Here is a 27,783-nt window from a genome sequence, read left to right as displayed (position 1 = left end):
AACCATTTTCGAATGTCTGCTTCCGAAACACAAGCGCTTGCACCACTTACTGCTTCACTTGTTCGCTGCACAGTTGTTGGATGTCTTTTTAGGAAAGCCTTAAATATAAAGTGCTATTTTAGTCACCTCTATTTTACAAACATCCTTTATTACCTATTACCTTTAACCAACTATCACCAGGTCTGTTGTTTTGACAGAGATTAGGCCGTGGATTTTCAGTTAAAAATGTTTGAAAACTATTTAAAATTTCCTCTCGTTTCCTAGGGAATCCTTTTGTTGCCAGATCTTCTATCCATCTGCAAAAATAAAATGTCATTTAACAGTTAAATATCTTACCTAACCAAATTAACTTTACCTTTCAAGATCAGACTCTTCTTTTGCCGAAAGAATTGGATTTGGACCGCATGTGTCTCTATGACCAGGATTTTTAATTTTAAATTCCAACGTCGATTTAGGTACACCGTATTTTTTTGCCGCATTTCTATATGACATATTGTTATTCTTGACTTGATTTAGCGCAGCTTCCATCGATTCCGCATTATATTCATTTTTATTGGGCATGATTGCAAACTAGAGACATAAAAAAACTGTGTAAATAAATGTTTCAGTTATAGGACAGATTGTAAACCAGTTATTGGACAGGTGTCCAATAACTGGCTACACTGCGAATATTAAAACCAAAATTGAAGTGCCAGAAACAGAGAAGACGCACGAATATTTCACTGTATAAACACAAAAACTGTATAAACTTTGCAAAATGCAGTTATTGGACAGATGTCCAATAACTGAAAATATTCATATGTTAGTTGTAGTTATTGGACACCCATACAATACATAAATTAGACTTAAATATGGTGATTAAACCTTAAAAATACTTACTTTCACTACTAACTTATTATATTTATGAGGAGCACTGTGATACAATTTCACCACTAATTATAACACTAAAATTCACCTAAGGTTTCTTAAAATAGGGTTAAGAAAACCGTCTTTTTGGTGCATAACCAAAGAATTTTTCATTTGGCGGCAAGACAAAAACGTCAATCAAATGTTATTTACGTCAATAAGGATACTACTAGTACAAGGCGGCATCTGAACAAAACTTAGCTCACTACTGAATACAGAATTCTTGTTTTCAGTTAAAATAATTGGTACGTCCAATAACTGGCAATGTCCAATAAATGGTTACCCTATTTGTACGTTGGGTATTTAATTATACTATTCTTGCTATGTAACTATGTTAATAAAAGCAATAAAATAAATAGAAATAAATAAAAAACGAACTAAAATATTTTTCACGTAGCTCCAAGCATTTGACGTTAATATCAACGAATGCCAAATTTCCCCATTCCATTAAGTATATATCCGATTATTTGTACTTTGTAGCTGCAATCTACTAATGTTTGCATGTTACATACTAATAATTTTTCCATTGCAATATCTGAAATCCCACAAAAGAGTTTTACACAGATATTCGCATAATAATAGAATTCGGAATGAACAACTTGGAAATTTTTCCATTTTCATTCCGAAAGTTGGCCGCTTGGCAAACGAATTTGTAGTCTCGAATATGAGCTTTTATATTATGTTTGTATAATGCACTGCGGGAATGCTAAGTATGGAAACGTGTTTTTTTATTTAAGGTACTTTAGAAAACAAAATGCAAAACATGGGCATCAATAGGAGTTCCGCGAATATAAAATTTCGCTTAACTTGTTCTAAATAAAAGAAGAGCAGTTAGCCTTGCTTTATTAATAGGATTTGTATGATGCAATAATATCGGCAGTAATATATAAATATTTTAATTGCATTTGTACAATTTACAAGCACTTAAACACTTCCTATAAAATAGTGTTTACTGAAAAAAAAACTCGATCAATACGTTTGTAAAAATAAAGCCTTAATTGTAAAAGTACCTAAAAGTTAACAATGGACCATAAAAATTAAAGTATGAGTGTAATATATATATATATATATATATATATATATATATATATATATATATATATATATATATATATATATATATATATATATATATATTTGAATATATGATATAAATATGAGGAACAAATGGTTGGTATTGGGTTTCCAAAGTGGTTAAAGTTGCTGATGCTTTGACTGCGTTAACACTAGAAAGTCTGGCTTAGCATACCTACCTAGAAAGCCTAAAGGGTTCAAAATTAAAAGTGAAACTGGAACAAAACCATGAAGTGGAGATATCCAGGAGTGGCTAGTATACCTGTTGAATACAAAGCATGTGGTGTTCGTGTGTATCAAGGTATAAAAAAATGCGTATTAAAAGCTTAAAACTTTTATTTTAAAGAAAATCTTTTCGGAATTGTATCATTCCATCATCAGTTTACTAAAAGAGAGAGTAAAAATACCAATATTAAAAATACGTAAATTGAAATTTAAATGTATAGAAAGAACACGTTGGTTTTATACTACTTACATAAAAAGTTATTAAAACACATTGTTTGGTCACAGAAAAACACTGGAAGGACATCAGTAACAAAAACAATCCTCATGGAATTTACAAAGGTAAATGCATTATCTCTACTTACTTGATACAATGAAATAATTAGGTAATAACTTCCGTTTTTCACTTTTGATAATGATTTAATTTTCAATTACCTAACTTAAATTTTGTCTTACCCTGGTACATTAAATTTAATTTACATCACAGTTACTCATTGTTTGACATTCTTCCCCCTGTTTAACATACCAAAAATTGCTATTGATCTTACTACACATTAAACACAATTCTTCGCTAAAAACGGTCAATTTAAAAACGAAAGCACAATGACTTTTGCTCCTACTACATCATTCCACTTGACGTTGACGGCTACTGACTGATTTTTCATACCATCTTTCTATCAGTTAATCCTAGACTCCAGCACAGATTTGAGGTAATGTAAGTCGACAAAATCTCACCAGCTCCGGGGGGTCATGTTAGATGCCCCCATTTTTAGTTTTTATTAATTACCGAAGTTAACGGTCTATTGAATTTACCTTTGTAAATTCCATGAGGATTGTTTTTGTTACTGATGTCCTTCCAGTGTTTTTCTGTGGCCAAACAATGTTTTTTAACAACTTTTTATGTAAGTAGTAAAAAACCAACGTGTTCTTTCTATACATTTAAATTTCAACTTACGTGTTTTTAATATTGGTATTTTTACTCTCTCTTTTAGTAAACTGATGCTGGAATGATTTAATTCCGAAAAGATCTTCTTTAAAATAAAAGTTTTAAGCTTTTAATAAGCATTTTTTTATACCTTGTATATTAATATGTAAATTATATCAAATGTAGACGATAGACTCTAATTTTATTGTTTAGTTTCATGGTCTAAATATTTCGAATACCATACAGTTTATAGTTTTTGGCGTTTACCACACATTGCCTTGTGACAGCCGTGGCACTGACTGGAAGTATGATTTCCTTTACAACATATTTTCAACTGTCATTTTTTACATTTTGGGATAGTAACAGTGCTGGTTGTTTTTAAAATCTGTGTTGCTGAGTGTAGTATTAGATTTCGGGAGGCAAGATATGGAGCCCGTACTTCTTCACACAGCTGAAGAATATACTTACGTCGACTGAGTCTACTTCCAGTACTTCTTTATAGCTTCTCTATAACTCGCCAGGTGAACGATTTGCTCAATGTTGTATACGAGAAATTGTGTCATATGGAGGCGGTTCTTGTATGTTTTGGGCAGGCATTTCTATGGATGGGAAAACCGAGTTGGTTTTCGTGCCTGGTGGAGGACGTGGAGGAGGTTTAACGGCGGATCGTTACATCAGAGATATTTTGAAGGAACATGTGGTTCCACACGCGGGATTTATTGGTAATGCCTTTATTTTATTGCATGATAATGCACGATGTCATACCGCACTAGTCACCACCACATATCTGACTGAGATCGGTATACCTACAATAAATTGGTCTGCGTTGAGCCCGGACATAAATCCAATAGAGCATGTTTGGGATGAGCTTTAACGAAGGGTCCGGAACAGAAATCATGCACCAAGGAGCATAATGGAATTGAGAGGCGTGCATGATTTGGACGCTAAATTTAAAATTCGACACTGAAAAATAAAATTACCTGTTTCTGCATACATGATTTGGACGCTGGGTGTAATTGAAATGTAAATGGAAAGTCAGGTAATAAAATTCTAGAGATTAATCTTGATAAGGTTTATTTCATCATCATCCAGCCTCAAGAGTCCACTGCTGAACATAGGCCTCTTCCTCATGTTTCCAACCCCGTCTCTCTTGCGCCGCTCTCATCCAGTTTTTATCGAGTCTTCTTAAATCGTCAGTCCATCTTGTAGGTGGTCGACCGACGCTTCTCTTGTCTTCCCTTGGCCTCCATTCCAATAACCTCTTTGTCCATCGCCCATCTGTCATTCTGGCTATGTGTCCTGCCCATCTCCATTTTAGTCTGGCTATCTTCTCGATGATGTCAGTCACTCCGGTTCTTCTCCTGATGTCTTCGTTGGTTATTCTGTCTCGCAGAGTTATTCCTAACATGGACCGCTCCATTCTTCTCTGCGTGACTCTCAGTTTGGTAGCTGCTGCTTTTGTTAAGGTAAGTGTTTCTGCTCCATACGTCAAGACTGGGAGGACGCACTGATCAAATACCTTTCTCTTTAGGCATGTGGGCAGCTCACTTTTAAAAGTTTCTCTCAGTTTTCCAAATGCTGCCACCCAAGGCCGATTCTTCTCTTCAGTTCATGAGTCTGGTTATCCCTGCCAATCATAATTTCATGTCCCAGGTATTTATATCTATCTACGAGTTTTATTTCTTTTCCACCAATACTGATGTTCTGGTTGGGTACCAAATTGGTCATGATTTTTGTTTAGGTTTATTTGTCACTTTGAAATAAATACGACATACATTTTACGAAATGGAATCGTTCGATACAGTTAGTTTGATACTCATGTATCCTATTTCTAACGAACATAATTTTTTTTTCTACTCTTTGGATCTTTAAGTCTATTACTTTCACTATTACAGACACTATTGTAAGTTTCAGTTTGAAAATTTTTTAAAACATCAATAAAATGGAAAATATTTGGATGAGCATGGTAAAAATTATCATTAAAATGCGAGTGGAACGATTCACAAGCATTAGTTGTTAATTGTAAACTCTCACTCATCGCAGCCCACATCTCCGACGGAAATGTTGCGTGGTCGCCAATGTAGTTGTCCAATAAGTAGTCGGAAAACTTTTCAATTTTTGAATCCTTTGGTTAAATAGCCATAAAATCATATATGAAAGATTCTTAGACTTCTGAGGGAGGTAAAAATGGCAGCCCAAAAATATATTTCAGCCATTTAGATATTTCACTGTCTGCCAATTTATATTCCCGAATTAAGCCACAACCACCGATATTACGATACCAAGCTTGCATAAGATGAAAACGGCACCCTTTAATGTGCACATTTGGAAATTCAAAACGCGCAGCATTGTGGATAGCAATTTCAAAATCGGAGAAAATGATTTTTGGATTGAATTTTAGACCAATTACTTCACATTTGCGTTTCAAAACATTAAATAGTTTTATATAGGTTTGTTCCGATTTGTCGGGAAGTAAACAATAACACAATGGTATATAATGTCCATTGATAAATACATGTATGGTAAAAAATTGCTTGAAATATTGAGCACAGTAACTAAATGTACCGTTCATATAAATCGTTTTACTTCCGCACAGAAAACTCATGTTAGTGTTACACGAGAAGATGATAATGTTAGAACTTAGTTCAACCGCAAATATAAAATTCTCGTCTTTAAGTGTTTTGATATTCATAATATTTACCGCAGCAATAGTTTCTTCTTTACTTTTGGGCAGTTTCGGTTGAGCCATTCGCCGTTCACTGTATATTTGATTTCGTATTAAATTAACGTCTTTAACAGACATGTGGCTCAAGCAATCTACATTTTCTTTCAACGCACTATGTATGATTTTGGACGGCCTTTCGGTCAAATTATCCTTAGCCTTCCTTTTGGCACTGCTACGCACAATCTGTCTATTAAGCGTCTTGATATCACACTCGTGATTATGTTCTAGATTACTTCGGATCACTAACTTTTCTGGCCCTTTCGTGAATATCTTCGCTTTACACGACCGTTTTACGCACCTCCAATACGTTTCTCCCGATTTTAGTACTTTATCTTGAGAAAAAGTAAAATTGTTCACTTTGAGCAAAATTTTACCACGATTACTTACTAACGTTGAAATTTCCATGTTCACTTTTCACTATTCTCTGACAAACTAATAACTAGTAACTAAGTAAATTTCAATGACCATCATTAAACCCTAATTATATCTAATCTCTGGTACCTCCTTCCGGCAGCGTCCAAAACAAGGGTACTTTTAAGACCCTCAGGTACTTCAGCGTCGAAAACATGCCCGCCCGAATTGAGAGCTGCACTTAATGATGAATGGGAAGCAATGCCTCAAGAATTTATTAGAAAAGTCATCCGATCCATGCGAAATCGATTGGAAAGTGTAATTAGGAGTAGCGGTGGTAATATTAAATACTGAATAATTAAGAAATTCATGTTGTAACTGATTATTTCTCTGTTCATAACGTCTTTCTTGCGTTAGTTCCAATGATGAATATTTAGGAAACTCTGTATTGCATATTATTTTTAAAATGCGTCTTTCAAATAATGCAATAGAAGTTTTTGTAAGTTCAATAATAAAGTTATTGTTTGCACATTACATCTTTTTATTTTCATACTTTTTACATTGAAACAGAAGGTGTAATCTCAAATATCTCTTTTGAGTCGATTATTTTGCACTCAAGTGTATATATATCTGTCTTGTAAGTATTGTTTTTAATAACTAAGAAAGAAAAGTAACAAAAGCATATATTTAAAAGTTACTATATTTTAAACAACTGATTTGTTTTTAATAATCTGTTCTTTATTATTTTTTGCAACTATTTCTGGTTTTATTAACGTAACTTTCCGCGAATGCCGTTGGCTTTGTGTCTCATAGCAAGAAATTCTCCAGGGAAGCAAACATATTTCGATATTTTACGTTGTATACGCCATTTGCTGCCGTTTATTAGAACATGTTCTTTTTCTCCACCACTGTTTAAGATTCTGCTTCATTATGAAAGCAGTGGGAAAAGCAATTTAAGGCAATTCCGACAGAGAATTGAAAGTTAGAGAAAGCATCAAAAAGGGATGAAAATACTGGCTTTTGTTCCTCAGATCCGCAACCAAAACAAATAGCAGCTCTTTCTCAAACAAATAGATATACATGTATATCGGTATTCATTTAGTTTAAACTGAAACCGTTTTGGAGGTTCTTTAAAACACAGATTTGGTTTTATATTGTCTCTAGTCTTTATAAAATCTCAAAAGAATTTATTACTAAACGATGAAGGTTGTGTAAAATTTAAGCGTTAACGAAACTTTTAATTATAAAACAATATTATTCGTAACTTTATCAATACATAAAATTTTACTTATTTATTACAATACGTTATTGTACGTTATTTATTATTACAATACGTTAAATTTCTCGTATCTTATTTATTTTTTTTTTCACTTCGCCAACTTTTGAAGTTGAACTGTCCCACTGGTTTTGCCACAAAGTTTTGACCTTCACTTCAACAAATGATTTACAATACATTTAGCACTACCTTTCTGACTTCACTCACGGTTTCACTGTTTCTTGCTTGTTGGGCAATGCGGTTCGCTTCTTCCTTCCCTTGAAGTCCAGTCTGTGAAGGAACCCATAGAAATTCTACAGTATGGTTGCTGTTTTGTATGGTAGCTAGTTCTTTTTTAATTAGGAGAGCAATTTGTGTGTTGTGTAAAGCTGGTAAATGGTATTGATGGAACTGAGGGAATCGATAACTATAAGAGCTTTGGATATATAACCGGAGATATAATGAATGAGAACTTGGTAGATGGCATATAGTTCGCCGGTATGTATGCAGCTTAAGGATGGTAGTTTATACTCAAGTGTTGTATTCGAAATAACGACAGGTGCCCCAACTACAGTAGATGTTTTAGAGGCATCTGTATATACGTGATAGAAGTTAGAAAATTTTGTTTTTTGATAAAGATATTTTTTATTAGAAGGGAGTATCTTCTGTTCTGCGCAGAAAAGAAGAGGTTATATATATATATATATATATATATATATATATATATATATATATATATATATATATATATATATATATATATATATATATATATTCACAATTAAAATCAAAGGCAAAAGAGACCGGACTAGATTTATTTATTTATCGTATGGCAATTACAACACATTTAGAACAAATACACAAACATTAGTAATATAGGTATTTGACAAACTTTAAATAGTTTCAAACAAACATGAAATGTATTTATATAATCAATTGACTCTGAAGTTGCAAACAGGAAGTCTTCAGGGCTACCATTGTAGGATCTTGAGAAACACTCTTGAATAATGTGGTCGATGGTTTGGTTCTCCCCACAGTCAAATTAAGGAGACGGGTTCTTTCCTCATTTATGTAGCATGTATGCACATCTGCCATGTCTGGTTCGGATCGGACTAGAAATAAATATTCAAAAGACAAAAAAGTTAACACAGGCAAGAGCTAGGGGAAACAGACGCACAGTTGAATTAGAGGACGATATTAAAACGGTAGAAAGTTTCACATATTTAGGAGTTACATTAAACACGGATGGAACAGAAGAACCAGAAATCCAAAGAAGAATAGTAAAGGGAAACAAAGCTTATTTTTCACTCGATCGTGTGTTTCGCTCCAAAAACACACACTGGAGATCAAAAATCAGAGTCTAAAAAACTATTATCAGACCAATAGTATGTTATGGATACGAGACATGGGTGATGACAGAAGAAACAAAAAGAAAACTGGAAGTCTTCGAAAGAAAAGTCCTAAGAAAGATATTTGTACCTATTAACGAAAACGGAATATGGAGATCCAGAAAACCATGAACTCTACCAATTAATCAAAGAGACACCGATCTCAGAATTCGTTAAAATTCAAAGACTTCGCTGGGCTGGTCATGTAGTAAGAATGGAGACAGAAAGATTGCCGAAAAGAGCCCTTGATAGTAAAATGCATGGCGCAAGACCAAAAGGAAGGCCACGGAAAAGATGGGAGGATGAAGTGGCAGCGTACGCGCAAAATTTGCTAGACATGAGAACCTAGAGAAGATCGGCGCGGGACCGACAAGGTTGGAGGCATAGTTTGGAGGAGGCCAATGCCCGATTTCGGGTGTAGCGCCATTGGAGAGAGGGAGAAGGGAGTATCGTTCTTTTTAAAAATATTTAAGGATGTGTCGGATTGAGGAATGCATATTGTCTAAGGAGGAGGAATTCTAATGAAATTGAAATAGGTATTTGGTATCGGAATTTGTAAAGCTATGAGGGTTTGCCTAACTCTTTCGTAGAATGATATTTTTACATTCCTATTTTCAGTAAATAAGGTTTTAAAACGATCAGTGAATATGATGTTTTTAGTTGGATCGTTTGGATTATAATTAGCGGCAAATGCATATGTGAGAGTAAATGCATCTTTCTATATTTAAGTGGTACTTTCAGTTTTTGCTCTCAAACTTTCTGTTGAGCTGGTCCGGAATGTTTCTGTGGCTATTGTTAATACCGTAGTTTGAATAACGTCAAGATGATGCAAAAATGATTCTTTGGTAGATGCATATACCATGGAACTGTAATCTTTTGTAGATATGATTAGGGTTTTATAAACATCGCTTAAGCACTATTAAGCAGTTATAGTCCGCTCCATAGTTTTTATTAGAGAGAGTTTTCATAATATTGATTTTATTTTAACACTTGTTTTTAATTTGCAATATATGTTTTTTTTCCATGTTAGTTTCGTATCAAAGATCATTGCTAAAAACCTAATGTCATCAGCGTAATTTAGGATTTGGTTATATAATTTTAGCTGTGGTTTAATTGGATCACATTTCTTTGTAAATAACAAGCACTTTGATTTGCTGGTTGAAAACTGAAATCCTTTTTTCTTCGATCAGTTTATGAATTTGTGAAGTGCGGTTTGCAAGTGACGTTGAACTGAGAATATATTTTTCCTAAAAAAATTAACACCAGGTCATCTGCATAAAATCTGCCACAAACCAAGCTAGATTTTGATGGTATAATATATAATATTCATTGCAATTATAAATACTGTTGCAGTTATTACAGATCCATCAGGTGCGCCATTTGCTTGATAACTTATTGAAGATGTATAGTAGTTAACCTCTACTTAAAAATTCCGTTGTTTAAGAAAATTTGCAATGTAATTAATAACAATGCCTCTAAAATTCCATATGTGAAGTATTTTGATAATATCATAACGCCATGCCGTATCAAATGCTTTGGTAGTATCTATGAACACGGCCTGTGAAATAGTTTCTTGTTGGTTCGCAAAGGATTCCAGAATTTCAGACTCTGAATCAATGAGGTTATCAATAGTAGTTCGGTTTTGTCGATGTCCACTCTGCTCGTTTACCAGGAGGTGATTTTCTTCTAACATCCACATTAATCTTTTGTTAACTATTTTTTCCATGACCTTGCACATTACATTGGTGAGTGAGATGGGTCTACATATATGAAGAAATTTTAGTTCGTGCATTGTTAGGTTTGAGAATAGGGATAATAAGGGATATTAAGTTGCTCTAGGACGTTGGAAAGATATTATTTAACCATATTCTATTGAAAATTTTTAAAAGAACACATTTAGCGTTGCTTGGCATTTTTTCTTAGACTATTAAAGTTTTATTATCAGGTACAGAAATAGAATTTATTGTTAAAAAGAATTTATTTTTTTCTTCTTATATTTTACGAATATTGCGCCAGACTATAGATAAACGTGCTGAACTATTTACATTAGAGACAAATTTCGTCCAGCTGCTTTTTCAAGCAGTTTTTGTTTTGTATCTAACATGTGCTCTCTGTTTTTTTCATTCAATTATGTTAGTTGCGTTATTATGTTTTTTTCATTTTGTTTAAAAATACTTTATATTGCTTGATTGCGTTTTGAAATCCTTTGTTCCACCATGGTAGAGGTCTGTGTTTCCTTAATATTTTAGTTTTTCATATATGTGTTTCTGCTGCGTTTATAATAATATTAGTAAAAATGTTGAGAGTTTCATTTACATCAGTGTTGTCAAAACTGGTGTCTGGTGATTCTATGTTTATTTCTATGGCCTCAGCGTATGTATTTTAATTAGCGTTTTTCAGGTTCCATTGTAATGTTATCAGAAAATACAGATGCTTTAGTAAGTAATGGTCGTTCTTATAGAAAAGGGTACAGGATCCCATTTAAGTGCGAATAAAAGACTTGGGTCACAAATTGATAGATCGATTACCGATGTGGTACATTAAATCTTGTTGGTCGTCCATCATTGAGAATGTTTCAGTTTTGTGTTGTTAACAAGTCTTCGATTAGTCTGCCTTTGGTATTAAAATTTGTTGAGCCTCACATTGAGTTGTGGTTATTCAAATCTCCTAATATTAGTTTGGGCGTAGGCATATTTGTAAGATGAGTGCTTTTAAGTCGGTTATGGAGAGGACTGCCTTTGGACGACCATAAATACAGTATACATTATTGCATTGGAAATCTTTAACTGATACGGCTACAACTTCGATGTCTGTTTTAAGAGGAATTGTTTATGCCTTAAGGGTGTCATTAACATAAATAACCACTCTACCACTTGTTTTTCCTGATTGTTATCATTTTTATAAAAAATTGAAAAGTTAGTAAATTTTTAGCAGATTATAATGGGTATAAAACCTGTTTATATTTCATTGTAATAAGTTGAATGTATATTTTGTTTTTAATTAAATGTTAAGCTCCTGGGATAACTCACTCGACGTATCCGTGTCGAGTTTTTCATCCTCGTATTTGAGTTTTCTGAGTTGTTTCGTCAGTTTCTTTTCTAATTTTGTACATTTAAATTTTAGTGGATGCTAGGATATACATGAATGGATTTTGGATAAAAGTTGTATAAATGCGTACGTGTCTAAGGTATATTTATTTCTAACACTGATAACATCTTTAGCTCCTTAAATGTTTTCAAATAAATCAACAACTGTTTCGTCGAAGGTTATTATTTGTTTTTCGAAATCGAATAATTCTTTAATTGGTTGTATTAGGGTTTCTCAAGAGAGTGTCGATGTTTTGATTTTATTCTTTTTTGTTTTTAAGTTGGCTTTGAAAATACTTCGTCACTAGCTGATGTCTTAATGAGGAGTGTTATTGCTTTAGATATAATTCGTTTGGAGGATGATCATGATGTATTTTTCTCGTTGGATATGCTAAATTCTTGTGGTGCCGGAGAGTCTTTATTTTAATTAATAGATCTAGAATTATTGTGTAGACTGAAAGATGAAGACTGTTTAGTGATGCTTACGTGGGATGATGTGGTTAGTGAAGTGGATATATGTGTTTTGGGTAGCACTGATATTGCATTAAATGTAGTCGATGTATCGTGCGTTATTAAGTGGGTTGTAGATGATGTTTTTGAAAATGACGTTGAGGTATTTGATATATTTGTAGAGGTACTCTTTGTTGAAGGTGTGATAGCGGTCGTTGCTGCTAAATATACTGTGGTAGATTTATTTCTCTTTGAAAGTGTAGTAGTTGGGATAGCTGTATCTGAGTTATTTACAGTTACTGAGCAACTACTGTTAATGAGGCCATGTTAATTGCAATGAAAACGTACATTGTTTAGCGTTAAAAAAATTCGATTGTTAATGCCGTCATACGTTATAACAATGGAACCGGAAATCGGTATTGTAGGTAGAGATATGTAAATATGTCTACAGAAACTATGTACATGTTTTTATTCCAGGTTGGTGGTTTCTATTCGCAAAAATGACAGTGATAAAGTTAGTTTTAGCCCTAAAGATAAAAGTTCTTTCTCTCTTATCTTATGCGGGATAGTGGGTGTTTTGTATAAAACTTAAGAGGTCGCTGGTTAAATGATATTAGAATAATAATGGAGAAAAAAATGCAATATTTTGACTGTATCAGATAGACAACATCAGATATGATGATAATACCGTCTTCCGCATCGATAGAGAGCAACGCACAAGAACTACAAAATATAATAAATGCGGTTATATGTTATGCGGTGTTATGCACCACAGCTAAATGTTCGGTTTACATCTAAACGTTTCCAAAACTAAAACTTTAGTATTTTCAAAGAGACCAATAAACGTACAGGTGTATGCCAAGGGTCAAATAATAGAACAGGTAAATTACATAAAATATTTGGGAACAAATATCAATAGTCAGTGTAATCCAAAAAAAGAAATCCTATCAAGAATCGAACAAACAAGGAAAGCATTCATGAGCATGAAAACATTGTTTACAAGATCAGACCTTAGTCTGCAGCTTAGAATCTGAATGATCAGATGTTACGTTTTTTTTGTCTTACTGTATGGCTGTTAAAGTTGGACAATGGACTCTAAACTAGAAAAAAGAATAGATGCCTTTGAGATGTATATATACAGACGAATGTTGAGAATTCCATGGGTACAAAGAGTTACTAATGTTGAGGTACTTCGTCGCATGTGTAAACAAAAAGAATTACTAAGAATAATCAAAGAGAAGAAAATGCAATACTTGGGTCATGTGTTGAAAGGCGAAAAATACGAATTACTTCATGTTATACTGAAAGGAAAAGTACAGGGCAAGAGATCAGTAAGAAGACGCCAGAACTCGTGGCTGAAACACCTGAGGAGATGGTTTGACCGCTTATCCGCAGAAATCTTTCGCGCAGCAGTTTCCAAAACGACAATTGCCATTTGGATCACCAACCTTCGAAAGGAGACGGCGCCATGAGAAGAAGTGTTTCTAAGATCCTGTGATCACGGATTACTTTATTAATAATAAAATATGTAGGTACTCACATATCTTATTTCTTCGATACACAATAAACGAACACTACAACACTGTATTATGGTGCAGTGTAAGAATTTTACGACGCGAATTTTTACGTGCTATTACTATGTTAATTTCAAAGTTTGTCATCATCATCATCATCTTGGTGCTACAGCCCTTAGGCGGCCTTGACAGTTTGTTATGATCAATCAAAAAAGCGTCTACGCTTATTCGATATCGGCGCCGGACTCCAAGTTTTTAATTTGAATTATTTTTACTTTGTTAGTAATAGTTTTAACGTTAATACTCTATCTCTTTACGGTTTGCCTTTTCTGAAACCATTTTGTTCTTCTTTTACTAGTGCTCTGCAATCCTTTATATATTTTTGGCTACTATTCTTGTATGTAGTTATATGCAAAGTTTAACAGGCTTATTCCTTGGTAGTTTTCGCAATTTTCTTGTTTTTTTTTTTAGACTGCGATCTTTTTCGCAAGTATTTTGCATTTCTTACAGCAAATATTTTAGTAAGAAAGTATAAAACAATATATACAAAATAATAAAAAAAAAACAAAATTTGTTGAATTTATTATTATTTGTATTTTGAAAACGATTTCCAAAGTGGAAATTGAACCGTCAATAAATTTACTTTAAACTTCAGTTGTGGCAAGGAATTCCAAATTGAAAAGCTTCTCCAAGAAGCATCATCCCTAACTATTCCAATATCTTGGAAGCAAACAAGCTGAAACAAACACAGTGGATGCACGTTACGGCCAACCTAGACTACCGAGTGGGTGCAAGATTCTGGAACCAATTTAACATCCTAACTAAACAAAAAAATCAACCACTCTCACATCTCAAATTCAATGACATCATTCTTAAAAATCGACAAGATAAGGCCTAAGCCATCAAAAATACACTCTAGGCCACACTTGTTTCCCCAAACAACCACAATTTCAACGAAAGATCCAAAAAGAAGCCGAACGGAGAGTGAAAGATATATATACTACTACCCTTAAACCCACATAGGGCCCCATCCTCATCTGATCATGGCCCCTGTGACTAAAGCGACCATCAGACAGATGTGCAACTTAGGTAAAAATACTGCTCCTGGACTTGATGGCATCCACAAAAGATGCCTCAAAAATCTTCAAGAGAATTTAATCCTGCTGCTCACCAATATAATCAATGCAAGTCTTACGCTGAACTACTTTTCAATCTTATGAAAGGTTGCCAGTACAGTCATGATTCTCAAACCTATTTCATTAATAAGCACCCTAGGTAAAGTTTACGAGAGAATCCTTAAAGAGAGACTCGTATAATTCCTAGACGCTCACTTTGCTATTAAAAATTATCATTTCGGATTCAGGGCTGGATATTCCACATAAAATGCATTGATTGAAGTAGCAGTTTTTATTTCACAATTAATTAACGAAAAAAGACACGTCATAGGCATATTCCTAGACGTTTTGAAATTATTCGACTAGGTCTAGCACACATGCCTGATCGAAAAACTCTAGTTTGCTGGACTTCCCACAATTTTCTTTAAACTAATAAATTCCTATCTCTCTAATCGGACTGTGGGTTGACAATACACTATCCTTGCCATTCAATTCACAAGCTAAAGTGCCCCAGGCTCAATTCTTGCTATGATATTATACACAGTCTACAACAGTGATATCCCCCGCCCTCAATATAAATCGGAATCCCTACTGCTGTATGCTGACGACACTGCGCTTCTCACATCAGGCCCACATATAATGCATCGACAAAAAATGTCTGTATTCGAAAGAGTCCAAAATTACCTAAACAGAGTTATAAGATGGTAAAATAGATAGAGAGTGACTAAAAACGCCTTCAAAACCCAACTAATATTATTTAAATTTCCCCACTACCGTGATGCTCAGGGTCGGATAACCATGCAAAAAAGACTCCAATTTCAGAAACTAAGTGTCTTATTTGGAAGTTAATTTTAGCAGGACTATCAACTGGAAGACAGACATACAAAACTCCCTAGACAAGGTAAGAAAAAGAACAAAAGGCAGGAAAAAGAACAAAACTCCTGGCAGCGCTGTCCGGTAAAATGGGCAATACGTCAAATAAAACACTATTGCACCGATAAAACCGATAATCGAATACAAGGCTTGCGTCTACGTGTAGCTTTCCACCCGCCTAATGGCCACAGAAAAAAATATTTAGATTCTGCACTAGGAAGGGCAGAGACTACCCGTCAGTACTTAATCACCAAGTAGCCCACATAACATCAATTAAGACCAGAATTCCTATCCTCAGCAGTAGAGATGTCCTTCGCACTATAGCTGGCTCAAACAACCGAGCCAAACAAACACTTAAAACTACTTGCCATCGTCGAGGGCGAATACTCCATTCTTTCCAGCAAAAATTCCTCACAACACTGGAAACGAACTTCCAGATGAGTATTTCAAAGTCCTTAAAGCAATCCCCCTAAAATATCGCAGCTAACAACTGTAATCCAAAAACGCTAATTCAGAGCCGTTCCTAGTATGGCTGGTAACACCTTGAAGTACTTCCTCTTGGCTTGTTTGGCTTACCAACAATTCCTCTTGTGCACTTCTCATCACAATACGCCTCCTTCTGAACCCTAACTTTCTAGCACTGCAACCACTATAATCGCCACACGCATATCACTCTAAGGTTTACGACACCCACTTGCTCGACAAAAAAAAATAAACCACCCCTCCCTTGAAGAGGCAAAAGCCTAAACAAGGTACAAACATGGTTTAATTGATTTAAAACGCACAAGAAAATAGCTTTAGAACAATAATAAATGTAACCGTCTAAAAATGGCTTCTTGGAGTTTTTGTATTATTAATAAATCAACTATCTCTACTGAAAGTTTGTTTCTGTTCCTCGAAATGGTTTGAGATTGATTTTTGTAGATTTGCATATTTCCATTGTTCTATTGGGATAACGTTGAAACGCGCAGGGTCTTTTTTACCATTTAGATTATCTTCTATGCTATTTACTACCGTCTATGGATATTATGATCAATTTTACTGCTTCGTTGTGTCTTATCTTAGATATTTCTTTATTTTCACTTTTGACATTTGCAGATAATTTGAATAAGCTTCTTTTCTAGAAATACCAAACCAAACTTTCATCATTTCAACAAAAGATTATTATTACAGACATACTAAACTATTAGGAAATGATAACATTGTTTTACAAACCTCATCAGAAGCTTTATCTTATAGCGGTATTTTATGATAAACTATCAAACACACACAAAAGCTGGTGAATGAAGTTTCCATTACAATTTATTATAACATTTAATAGCAAATTTAATAATTCTAATTTCTGATAGAACACAGTGCAATTGCAGCATTCAACTCGCTTTAAAATGGGTTATTACAAGGAATTTGTGATCGCCCGGCCATCGTATGAAGTAATTTAAAGTTTTCAACGAGTTGGAAATTATTATGGAAGTATATAATTAGTTTAGTTGAAATTAAGATCATCCACGAAAATCATTACGCAACTACAGAAAGGCAACTTTCCGTATTAAATGATCTGGTGCATAGGCAAACTTTGTTCATTTTAAGCTTTGCTGTTTATAAGATTTAATTAAATTTTTTGTGCTGCGGAATTTTAAAGTTAACAATTTATACTTTGTTTGCGAGTATGTCTAGACTCTGTAAATTTATTTTAATATTATAATTTAAAAATTTGATGAATTATTTTGAATGAATTTTGTATTTCTTTTTGGAAAAACTGACACTTTTGAATATTTAATTTTAATCCTGCTTGATCAAGTTCTTCGAGAACAGTATGAATATGTCGTAGATGGCTTGTTATATCCGGTGAGAAAATTAATAAATCATCTATGTAATGTACAACAAATACTCCATGCCTATTTAACATTGTGTGTAATGCGCGAACCAAAGCAGCACATGCACTCTGTAGTCCAAATGGTACCACCTAAATCGGTACACCACTCCGTCGATAGAAAAAGCAGTATAATTTCAACACTTTTCTGCCAAAGGTATTAACCAAAAACTGTGTTTCAAGTCGATTTTGGAGAAAATGTGTGATCCTGTGATTCGTCCAAATATGGCTTCGATGTTCAAAGGTGTATTGAGCGATTGTGTGTGAATTAATGTTTCTTGCATCTAAACATAATCGCAAATCACCACTCGATTTTTTCACGCATACTATCGGGTTGATATATGGAGAGTCACATCTTTCGATCACCTTGTCTTTGATCATATTTTCAATTTCCTGTCCGACGCTTTGCCTGTATTTATACGGGATTGGATATGTTTTCGATTTAAAATTTTTAAAATTTTTAACTTTAAAACAATGTTCATAATTTTTAGCCTCTCGGCTTTCTTCATTAATAAGATCTCCATAATTTTCTAAAATCTTCTCTATTTCTTTTTCCAAGTTTTCTCCACATTTTATTTTTCTTTCATCCTTATTTTGTTCACATGTGTTCACTGTCCAGAATATTTCTTCACAAAATTCTGAATTCTCGTCCATAATTGCCATTTCTTCTCTGTCCTCATCCTTTATTTCTTTTTCTGTTTTTTCTCTATCTTCAATTTCCATTTGGTATTTCGAGCACCACGTTTCTACTCCTTTCATTTCTCTTATGATAACCTCCTTTTATTCCTGCTTATTTTCTGTTTTATCGTCGGTTGCCAACAACTCTTCTGTACCTTCTATTTCCTGTTTTTCTCTTGTCTCCACCTTGTTTTTCTGCTTTCTTTTCGAACTCTTCTTCTTTTTCTTCCTTCTCTTTTTCTCTTCTGATTGATTTTTGTCTTGTACTTTCGGTTTATCCTCTACAGTCATATTAATTTCTTTATGTTTTTCCTGTTCAATTATCCTTTCAAAATTTTTTTTTATCTACTTCCTTTTCTTCGTCTCTGTTGTCTGGTTCTGCTCTGATTTCCAGTTTATTTTTCGAAAAATTAATGGTAATATGTTTTTCACTCAATTCATAAATTCCCGATATCATATAAAGAAGATTTAAATCTTCGATCACCACACATTGCATAATATAGAATTGGTCTCCCACTCTGATCCGTACTCCCAAACCTTCGTTTACTGTCGTCAGTTTTTTATTGTTTGCACCCACTAAAGCAAACATAGGAATCTTATACACAAATCTGTCCAAATTTAATTCTTTTACTAGTTTTTTATTGATTAACGATATCTCCGATCCAGAATCAATCAAAATTTTAATCGCTTTATGTTTTATAAATGCATCTAAAAATATTAGATTGGAATTAGAATTTTGTCTTTCGTTTCCCGCCAACTGTATAAACTCTCTCGGGTGACAAAATATACCGGAGAGTTTTTTACTTTTGTTTAGTGGACGCTTTATTGAAAATCCTGTCTGGATTCATTGCATACATCTTCTTCCTCGTTTTCTATTGCTGCATGATTCATCTCCCTTCTATTTTGTCGTTGGAAGCTCTGATTATTTCTACCGTCCCTTTGTTCGTTCGTATTCCTATTCGGAGGATTTTGTGCAGCTCTGTTCCTGTTGTGATTTTCGTATGTTCTATTTTGTGTGTCATTCCTGTTATCATCATTTTGTTGTCTAGTGTAATTGTGGTATTCTCTTGGCCTATATTCATTTGTTGATCGGGGATGTCGGTTTTTCTGGTCATAATTTGATTGATACCTTCTTTCCGGTCCATTATATTGGTCATGTTGTCTTCTGTTTCTCATTTCTCTTCTTTTCGCTTCTTTTAATTGAAGGAATTGGCACAAACTATCAATATTTTGACAGTTTCTCAAAATCACGTGATCCTTTAACGTTTCTTCGAAATGTCTGCTTATCATTTCTACCAGTTGTTCGGTAGAGTATTTGTAATCTAGATATTTTGAATTGTTATATATCTGCAAAGCATATCTTTCTTCAGATATTCCCATTTTCTCGTGATATTTTCCATTCTGTAGCTCTTGATTGATTTCCCTCTGTTTATTTTTCCCCTAGAAATAGTTGAGAAATTTATTTTCGAAATCTCTCCAATTTTCAAACTCATCTTTTTTGCTTTCATACCATAACGCTGCTCCTTCTTTCAGATGGTTTCTAATTGTTTTTTTTTTTGCAATCGTCAAAATATCTAACCTGTTGCAATTTGGTTTTTAAATTTTTAACAAACGGTACTGGGTGTGCTTTTCTAATATCCCCGCCAAATTGTATTTTCGCCTCGCTTGTTCCATGGACGATAACTTCTTTTCTATCTACTCCTCTTAGTTCAATTTCTGCCATTTGTTTTGCATTTTGCTTAAGTTTCCTTTCCATTTCTTTCAAAATTTTCTTTTAACTGTTCTAATTCCATCTTTCGCATAGTCTTAATATCTTTCATTTTAGTTTCTATTTCTTCTCTCTGCATCTTTAGTTTCCTCTCTGTTTCTTCCATAACTTTTTTTAAACAGACTTTTACTTCATTTTTATATTTGTCCAAACGCTTTTCCATTTTCCTATCATTTTCTTCTAATTTTTGTTCAATTATCTGTGATATTTCTCTTTGGTTTTCTTCCATTTTTGTTCCATTTTTTGTGATGATTCTTGTATTTGTTATGTATGTATTTGCATCATTGCTAATAATTTTTCTAACATTCCTGTTTCTTTTCTTTCCTCCATTATTGTAGCTTTTCCTTCATTATCCGATCCTTCTTTAACAATTGTTTTCTCTTCTCTGTTATCCTCCTTCCTTTCTTGCATTTTGCTTTGACTCCTTGTGGTGGACATGTTGTTTCTTTTCGTTACTGTTTTTGTCCCCGCCAAATGTGAAATTTACAACACTCTATATGTTGCAGAATACGACAAATATTTCTCCCCAAATTTAATAAATTTTCACGACAAATATCAAATATGCAATCAGTAAAATTCAAATAATTCAAAATAAATATCAAATGTACGATTGGTAAAGAAAATAAAAATCAAATAATTAAATAGCAGTAAATATCAACTAACTACGATCAATCAATAAAACCAAATCAATTATGATTCTATCACACTATTTAATTTTTTTATCTCAGGGTTATACTCGTGCTTTAATATCTATGCTTTACGTATGATAGGTAAGGTCCAAAGAATACCGGAATAATAAAAAAAATATATGATACAACATTTTATATTGAAATAAAATTCACACTCAAATATCTTCAATAAAAAATATCTCATATAATGATTATCAAAATTTTGTTCTACGTACGTGAACCTTCAAAAATTAATGGTATATACAATATAAATAAAAATTTCAAATCAAAATTGTTGTTCTAAATCTCCTGATCAAAATATTCCTATCTTTTCTAAAGCAATTGTTAAAACATGTGTTGTTAATAAAGAAAAACTGACAAATGGTAAAACTATCTCTCTGATGATGACTTGTCCAAATCCTTGTTCATTGTAGCCTACACTATCTATTCTTAGCAGTCCCCTAGGTAATCAGCAATCTTACAAATTATTGCGAGCCTATCATCTTTAATGATCTCCTTCAAATGCACGTATCGTTCAAATGGTGCTAGCCTCTTCTCCTCTCGATAAACTGAATCTCTCGTTCCGGCCTGAACAGTGGCTCTTGGACTATAAGTAAATAAATATAACTTACAATATTTTACTGGATCAGCTTCCGTCAGATATACTTACTCCAAGAAAACTCACAAACATTTACTTCTACTGCTTACTACCTCTGGAGAACCACCAGAGAACAACGACTGTTCGCCTTGAACCCTTGAAAAACAACTGATTATCTTTTCTTCCTCAAAAATCTAGCTAAACTCTCATTCCTACATACCTATTCCACTTTTGTCAATCTCCTCCAATCAGAGTTCATCACACTTATCCCCATCTACCATTTAGATAACAAACAACAGTTTTACATACAATTATAAATTTCCTAAAAACTATTAACATGCCAATCGGTTTCTACAAACTCTTAAGAACTAACGGAGAATTATAATTTTCTAAATATTTCTATTCTATTGTCTTATTCACTGTATATCAACGTACAAGTCTATTTGGAAAACCCGCTTGCATTGTTCACGATTTTACTAAGCTCACTTACGTCACTCGAATATATTTAACAAAGAAAATAATTTATGCATATCTTTAAATTTTGTTTACTACAGGTAATCCAGGATAATGGACTTTTATTTTTTCGAAATATCTTTTATTTTATACTTTGAAATATATTAAAAGCAAACCAATAATATTTTCAATTTTACATAGCATAACAATATATATGTATATATCTATATATTATAAACTTAGTATGTTTTGAAATCTTGGTAAATCTTGTATAAATCATGATATCATATGTTTTTTCACAAAAATACTACACATTTATTTCGTGTCTAACCAAGAAAGTTTTTTAAAAAAGTTTTTTAAAAAACTTTACTGTAAACTTTGTTGGCATTCGTCGATTCGTAGATGATTGAATTGGCCTAGTGGAACCGGTTCCTCTAGAGAGAGTGGCCACTTGCCAGCTTTCTCGAACTCTACACGAAATAGTGCAGCAGAAAAATAAACAAACGATGAGTATTTTCAAACAGATATCGGTAACTAGAAAATCGGTTTATCAAAATGTGTCTAAACCACGTATGCCTAAAACTTAAGGATAGTTGACCTAAAAGAAAGCAATTTTTTAAATTTTGTGTGTACCTAATAGAAAAAACAAAACATATTTGGAAGATGTGTAGTTTGGTATTTGGTTTTAGTATATTAATTATTAACTCAATTAGATTTTAACATTTTTAACTGTCTCAGTATATATATATATATATATATATATATATATATTTATTTAATTTAACGTGCTTGTGACAGCTTCGGCCATTAGCACGAGGCACCGTGGATACAATTATATATAAGGTACAATTACATATTATAATATACTGTAGTTATATATTATTTAGTAAGTTTTCTAGCTTCAGGAACTGGATAGCTGTGATGACTTGACTCTGGTTTGATAATATATCTGTGATGTCGCCCTTCATGCCCAGTTCTTGGCGTCGTTTATTGTAATGAGGGCAGTCCACAAGGATGTGTAGAACGCTTAGTGGAGATTGGCAATAGTGACAGATTAGCTTAGGTGTAGAATTCATTAGGTGACCATGTGTAAATCTGGTGTGACCGATACGTAATCTTCTAGCAACAACCATCTCATTTCTAGTTATACCAGGGATAACGAACCGCTCAATCGTCTGATCTATTTGGTGTAAAAATGTAGTGGATTGTTTCCAATGATTCTGCCAGTAATTTCGTACGAGTTTCTTAATACTAGTTTTTAGGTCACTGGCAATTTGTTGATTATGTGGTGTCAGTATATTTTAAAATTAAAGTTTATTTAGAATTGTTTCATTAAATTTATAATTATTAAAATGTATTAACCTAATGCACAAACTTCTATTGTTAACTTTATTACAGAGAAAATGCTGAACAATAATTTTTTTATTGTAAATAAACAATGTTAAGCATTTTAAAATTATTTTTAATTCTGACAAACACATTTTTAAACATTTTTGTTTATATTAAATTTCAATGACAAAAATAAAAATATTTTACTCTAGAGTAAAAAGCACATTTTTAAAACACCTCATATACAACTAATAAAAGACATGACCAAGTAGTTATTAACAGACTGCGGCTAGGTCATACAAAATTTACACATGGATACATCATCTCCAAGGACCTTCAGCCGATTTGCCACACCTGTCAAATACCATTTTCAGAGCAACATATAATGATAGACCGTCCAGTGTACTCAACAGCAAGATCAACAGCAAAAATAAAACACAATTTGAAAGAAACTCTAAAAGAAGACATCAGTAATAAATAAATATGTAAATTTTAATAATATACTAAGTGTAACTATTAATAACCCTAGGGGTTGATGCAATAAAAAAAAATAAAAAAAAAGTTGATATTTGATGGTATATAGTATAAATCAGTATAAATAACTGTTTGTATAGGAAAATAAAACTGCTTTTACTGTTTTCCTTACAATTTCTTTAAATTTTCTCGAGTTTAAACGAAACGAAAAAGTACGACACTTTATGTTTAACGAACAAAAACGACACTTTATGTTTAAATAAACTACCACTGTGGAGAGTCGTATAAAACATTTTGTATAAGAGTATAATGTAACTGTTTGTATGGGAAAATAAAACCGTTTTACTGCGTCTACTGTTTTCCTTATAATTTCATCATATTTTCTTACCTGTTAGACCTTCCTAGAACTTTAAATAAATATGTCAAAACTAAAATTAGTCAAATTAATTCAGTCATTCCTGATTTATTTAAAAAAATATATAAAAACATAAAATAACGTTGGTTTAACGTCATTCCGGCTTCAACATCTATTGTTTCTTTAAATATTTCCTGAGAGTTTGTGTTAAACAGCAAGGGTGATAGTTGACATCCCTGTCAGACCCCATGTTTGATTTTAATATCATCGGATTCTCCTGCCTTTGTACGGATAGACGATGTTTTTGATTCCAGTAAAGATTGCTAATAATTCTTAGATCACAGTTATGCGAAAAACTAAAATAAAAAAACAAAAACATCAAGACACAGTGGACATCTAATTATTAAAAACAACACTATACAATATAAATTAAGTACACAAATATTTAAACAGAAATTTGGGATATATTGACCACCATAGAATTACCTAGTCTGATAACGTAAACATCCTGTTTAAAACTATTAAGGAGCAAATGTACAACGTAATAGAAAAACACCTAAAAGCAACACCCAGAAACAACAGACTGAAATGGTGTCGGCCGATATGCGCTCGACCGTTTTGCACCCTTACCTGAAATCGGCCGGTTTGCGTTCTAACACTTTCTTAATGGAGATGTATAGCTTATATTTTCTTATATCGACCGTTTTGCGCTCTCTTGTAATCGACGTTTAATTTTATTCTACCATAACGATCAGGTAACGGTTAGGCTAGTAAAATTAGTTTTAAAAAATCATAAAACTATAAAAAAATAAAAATAAACCATCTTCCCTTCACACTTTCATTCAGGCTTAGCACTGTCATAGTTTATACATAATATAAACATTGGCGTGTTTAGAAGATGTTTTTTTTTAATTTTTTTTTCGTTTTTTTTTAATTTGTTAATTTTTTTTGTTTTTTTTTTATTTTTTTTGTTTTTTTTTCGTTTTTTTTTTCAAACTTTTTATAAAGTAAATTACAAAAAATTCTTGGGAATAAAAAATTGTCTATTTATTGCAGCTTCTGGATATATGCCAATGTCCTTAAACACAACCTTAAGTCCCTTGTACCTTTATATTTCTGTAAAGTTTTGGACATTTTTTCATCAAGAATAATATATGTTTTCTTGCGCCGCTTTCCTTCCAGATTAAAAGTAAATCGATCATAAAGGTGATCACAGTATTCTGCTTCTTTAACCAGGCACTTCACTAATTGGAATACATTGGGATGTGGTCTTATTAATGTATTCAGATGATGAGTCCAACCTTCTAAAACGTTATTACTGCGATGTCTTTGATCATGGCAATTCCACATTTTATTTTTAATGTGAGTATTTTTTAACCATTGTTTTACAAAGTAGTCATAAAACTGTTCCATTTTTTCAGAAATAGGAGAGGTTTCTTGAATGCATAACCAGCCATCATCGATATCTTCTATGGGTAGATACGCTAACGCAGCACACATTCTTATGTGCAAACGTATCTCTTCGTTGTCAGTGTATTCAGAAACAAGTCCAATATTTTGAACATTTTTCCATATACATTGATTAAAATGAAAATTACAACCAGACATTTTGGCTTCGGGAAAATAATTTTCTAAAGCACCAATCACTGCCTGTTCAAAATCCAGTTTTATAAGAGATGGCTTCCAATTTGGTAGTTTCTCTTTTATTGATGAAAATAACATATCGTATGTCTCTTTGGTTTTGTTAGGAAGTAACGCAAATATCAATGGAATTGTATTTGTCTCCTCTAACGCACTACCAATATCGGTATGAACGGTATATATTTGACTAAATTGCTTACAGCAGCTTTTGAATGTTCCATTTATAAATACAGTGTCCTTACTGTTAACCAAAATCTCCCTAGCTTTGTTGCTGCCAAACACCAAGTCTTTCACGAAATCCAGTCCTTGACTATATAATCTTTGAAATTCATCTTGATATATTTTTGACATCGGCAAATAACTATTGTCTTCCCTAGCTCTTTTTCGAGCATTGAAGACACACTGCTTCACTTCTGTCGCTGCAACACTCGGCTTACAGAGATGTTCCGCTTCCTTAATTATTATGTTATTATCCATAATTATGTGGCCTCGACATTTCTCAGTTTTCTCTTTCAAACAACTCAAAAAAACCGAACCATCTTTATTTGTTTTTTTCATACGAAAACTGTACCCTTTATACAATACATATGGTTTTCCCTTCGAAGTTTCAATAATTTGCACATCCATTTGTAAAACACTAACTCACACTAACTCACACTGAGTCACAATAATTCTTGATCCTACTATCTCAAAGAACGCAATATAAATGATTGACCATCAATATGGTCATTATCACGTAGAATTTTCAGGTAATTTTTCTGTTACCATACCCTTTGTTAATGACTTAAGTAGTTACCAGTTCGCATTATCAGGTAGAAAGGAAAGTTAGTTCCAGTGATTTCTCATTTTGGGAATTCTAGTTACTAATTATATCTAAACAAATAATTTCCAGGTAGAAGGATTATAAACAGAAGTATTAAAGATTAAAGAACACTCTGTTGTTCGACAGTATTAGAAAAATTTAATAATTTTGTTAGTTTTGATTTGACGTTTTTTTTTTCAAATCTAAAGGAAAAAGATATTTGTGTTTATTTGACATGTTAGTTTGTTCATTGCAGGTTCACCAGACTATTATTGTAGAATGAAATTAAAATTATATTGCAAGAGAGCGCAAATCGGCCGATTAAGGAAACTATAGTAGTTGGATATTTCTATTATGAAAATTTCAAAGCGCAAACCGGTCGATTTCAGGTAAGGGCGCAAAACGGTCGAGCGCAAACCTGCCGTATTCGACTGAAATGAATAGCAGAAAAGATTTTACAAGTAAATGACAAACAAAGAGAATCCAAAGAAAAAGAGCAATGACGAAGAATACCAAAGTCTAGATAGCATAAATAGAAAAAAAATAACCGGGGCAAAAGAGAAATGGCTGGAAATAAATACTTCGAAATAGAACTGCAACAAAGGTACGATTTTTTTAATTTACATAAAAAGGTAAAATAGTTCACGTCGACTAACAAGGCAACATTGGAAAATAACAACGAAAAACCAGTAGTTCTTAAAACCGAAATTATAAATGCCAGTAATTAACATTAACGAATAAGAGCCTAGCTTCAGATGGATTATACTCAGAAACAGTAAAATCATCAGCAAAAAAATCATCGAACTATTCGTCCTTTTATTCAATCGCATTTATCATACAGAAAAAATACCCCAAGAGTGGATGCAATCAATATATATTCCACTACCGAAAAAGTCAAACCCACAACACTTCAACGAGTTCCGTCTGATAAAAGTTATGAGTCATGCAGTAAGACATTCGTACCCTAATATATTAAAAATACGAAACAATCATCGGAGAAAGTTTGAATTCAGAGCCGGCGTGGGAACTAAAGAAGCCCTATTCAGTTTACTACTTGTGGTCCAAAAATGCTACGATCAACAGAAAGATATATTTGTATGATTTATAGACTCCGAAAAAACATTTAAAAGGGTAAGACATGACCTACAATTACAACGTTAGCAAAAAGTCGGTTTAGATGGAAAGGATATCAAACTACTAATAAACTTGTACCGTAATCAAAACGCCAGAGTTAGCAGCGGAGGTTCCATGTCCGCAGAAGTA

General features: G+C 33.0%; 1 protein-coding gene across 1 annotated transcript; it reads right to left on the bottom strand.

Moving 5' to 3' along the window:
• Positions 1–25,124: 25,124 nt before the first annotated feature.
• LOC140446385 (uncharacterized) lies at positions 25,125–25,577 on the bottom strand. Its single transcript, XM_072538931.1, has one exon. It carries the CDS (start codon positions 25,575–25,577, stop codon positions 25,125–25,127), a length of 453 nt encoding a protein of 150 aa, XP_072395032.1.
• Between the last annotated feature and the right edge of the window lie 2,206 nt (positions 25,578–27,783).

This window comes from Diabrotica undecimpunctata, chromosome 7 (genome assembly GCF_040954645.1).
Source record: "Diabrotica undecimpunctata isolate CICGRU chromosome 7, icDiaUnde3, whole genome shotgun sequence".
NCBI lineage: Eukaryota > Metazoa > Arthropoda > Insecta > Coleoptera > Chrysomelidae > Diabrotica > Diabrotica undecimpunctata.
This window is presented reverse-complemented; position numbering and strand designations above follow the sequence as displayed.

Excerpts from the sequence above, each read along its gene's own strand:
- LOC140446385 (XM_072538931.1), bottom strand. The coding sequence starts at position 25,577 with ATGTGTGCTGCGTTAGCGTATCTACCCATAGAAGATATCGATGATGGC.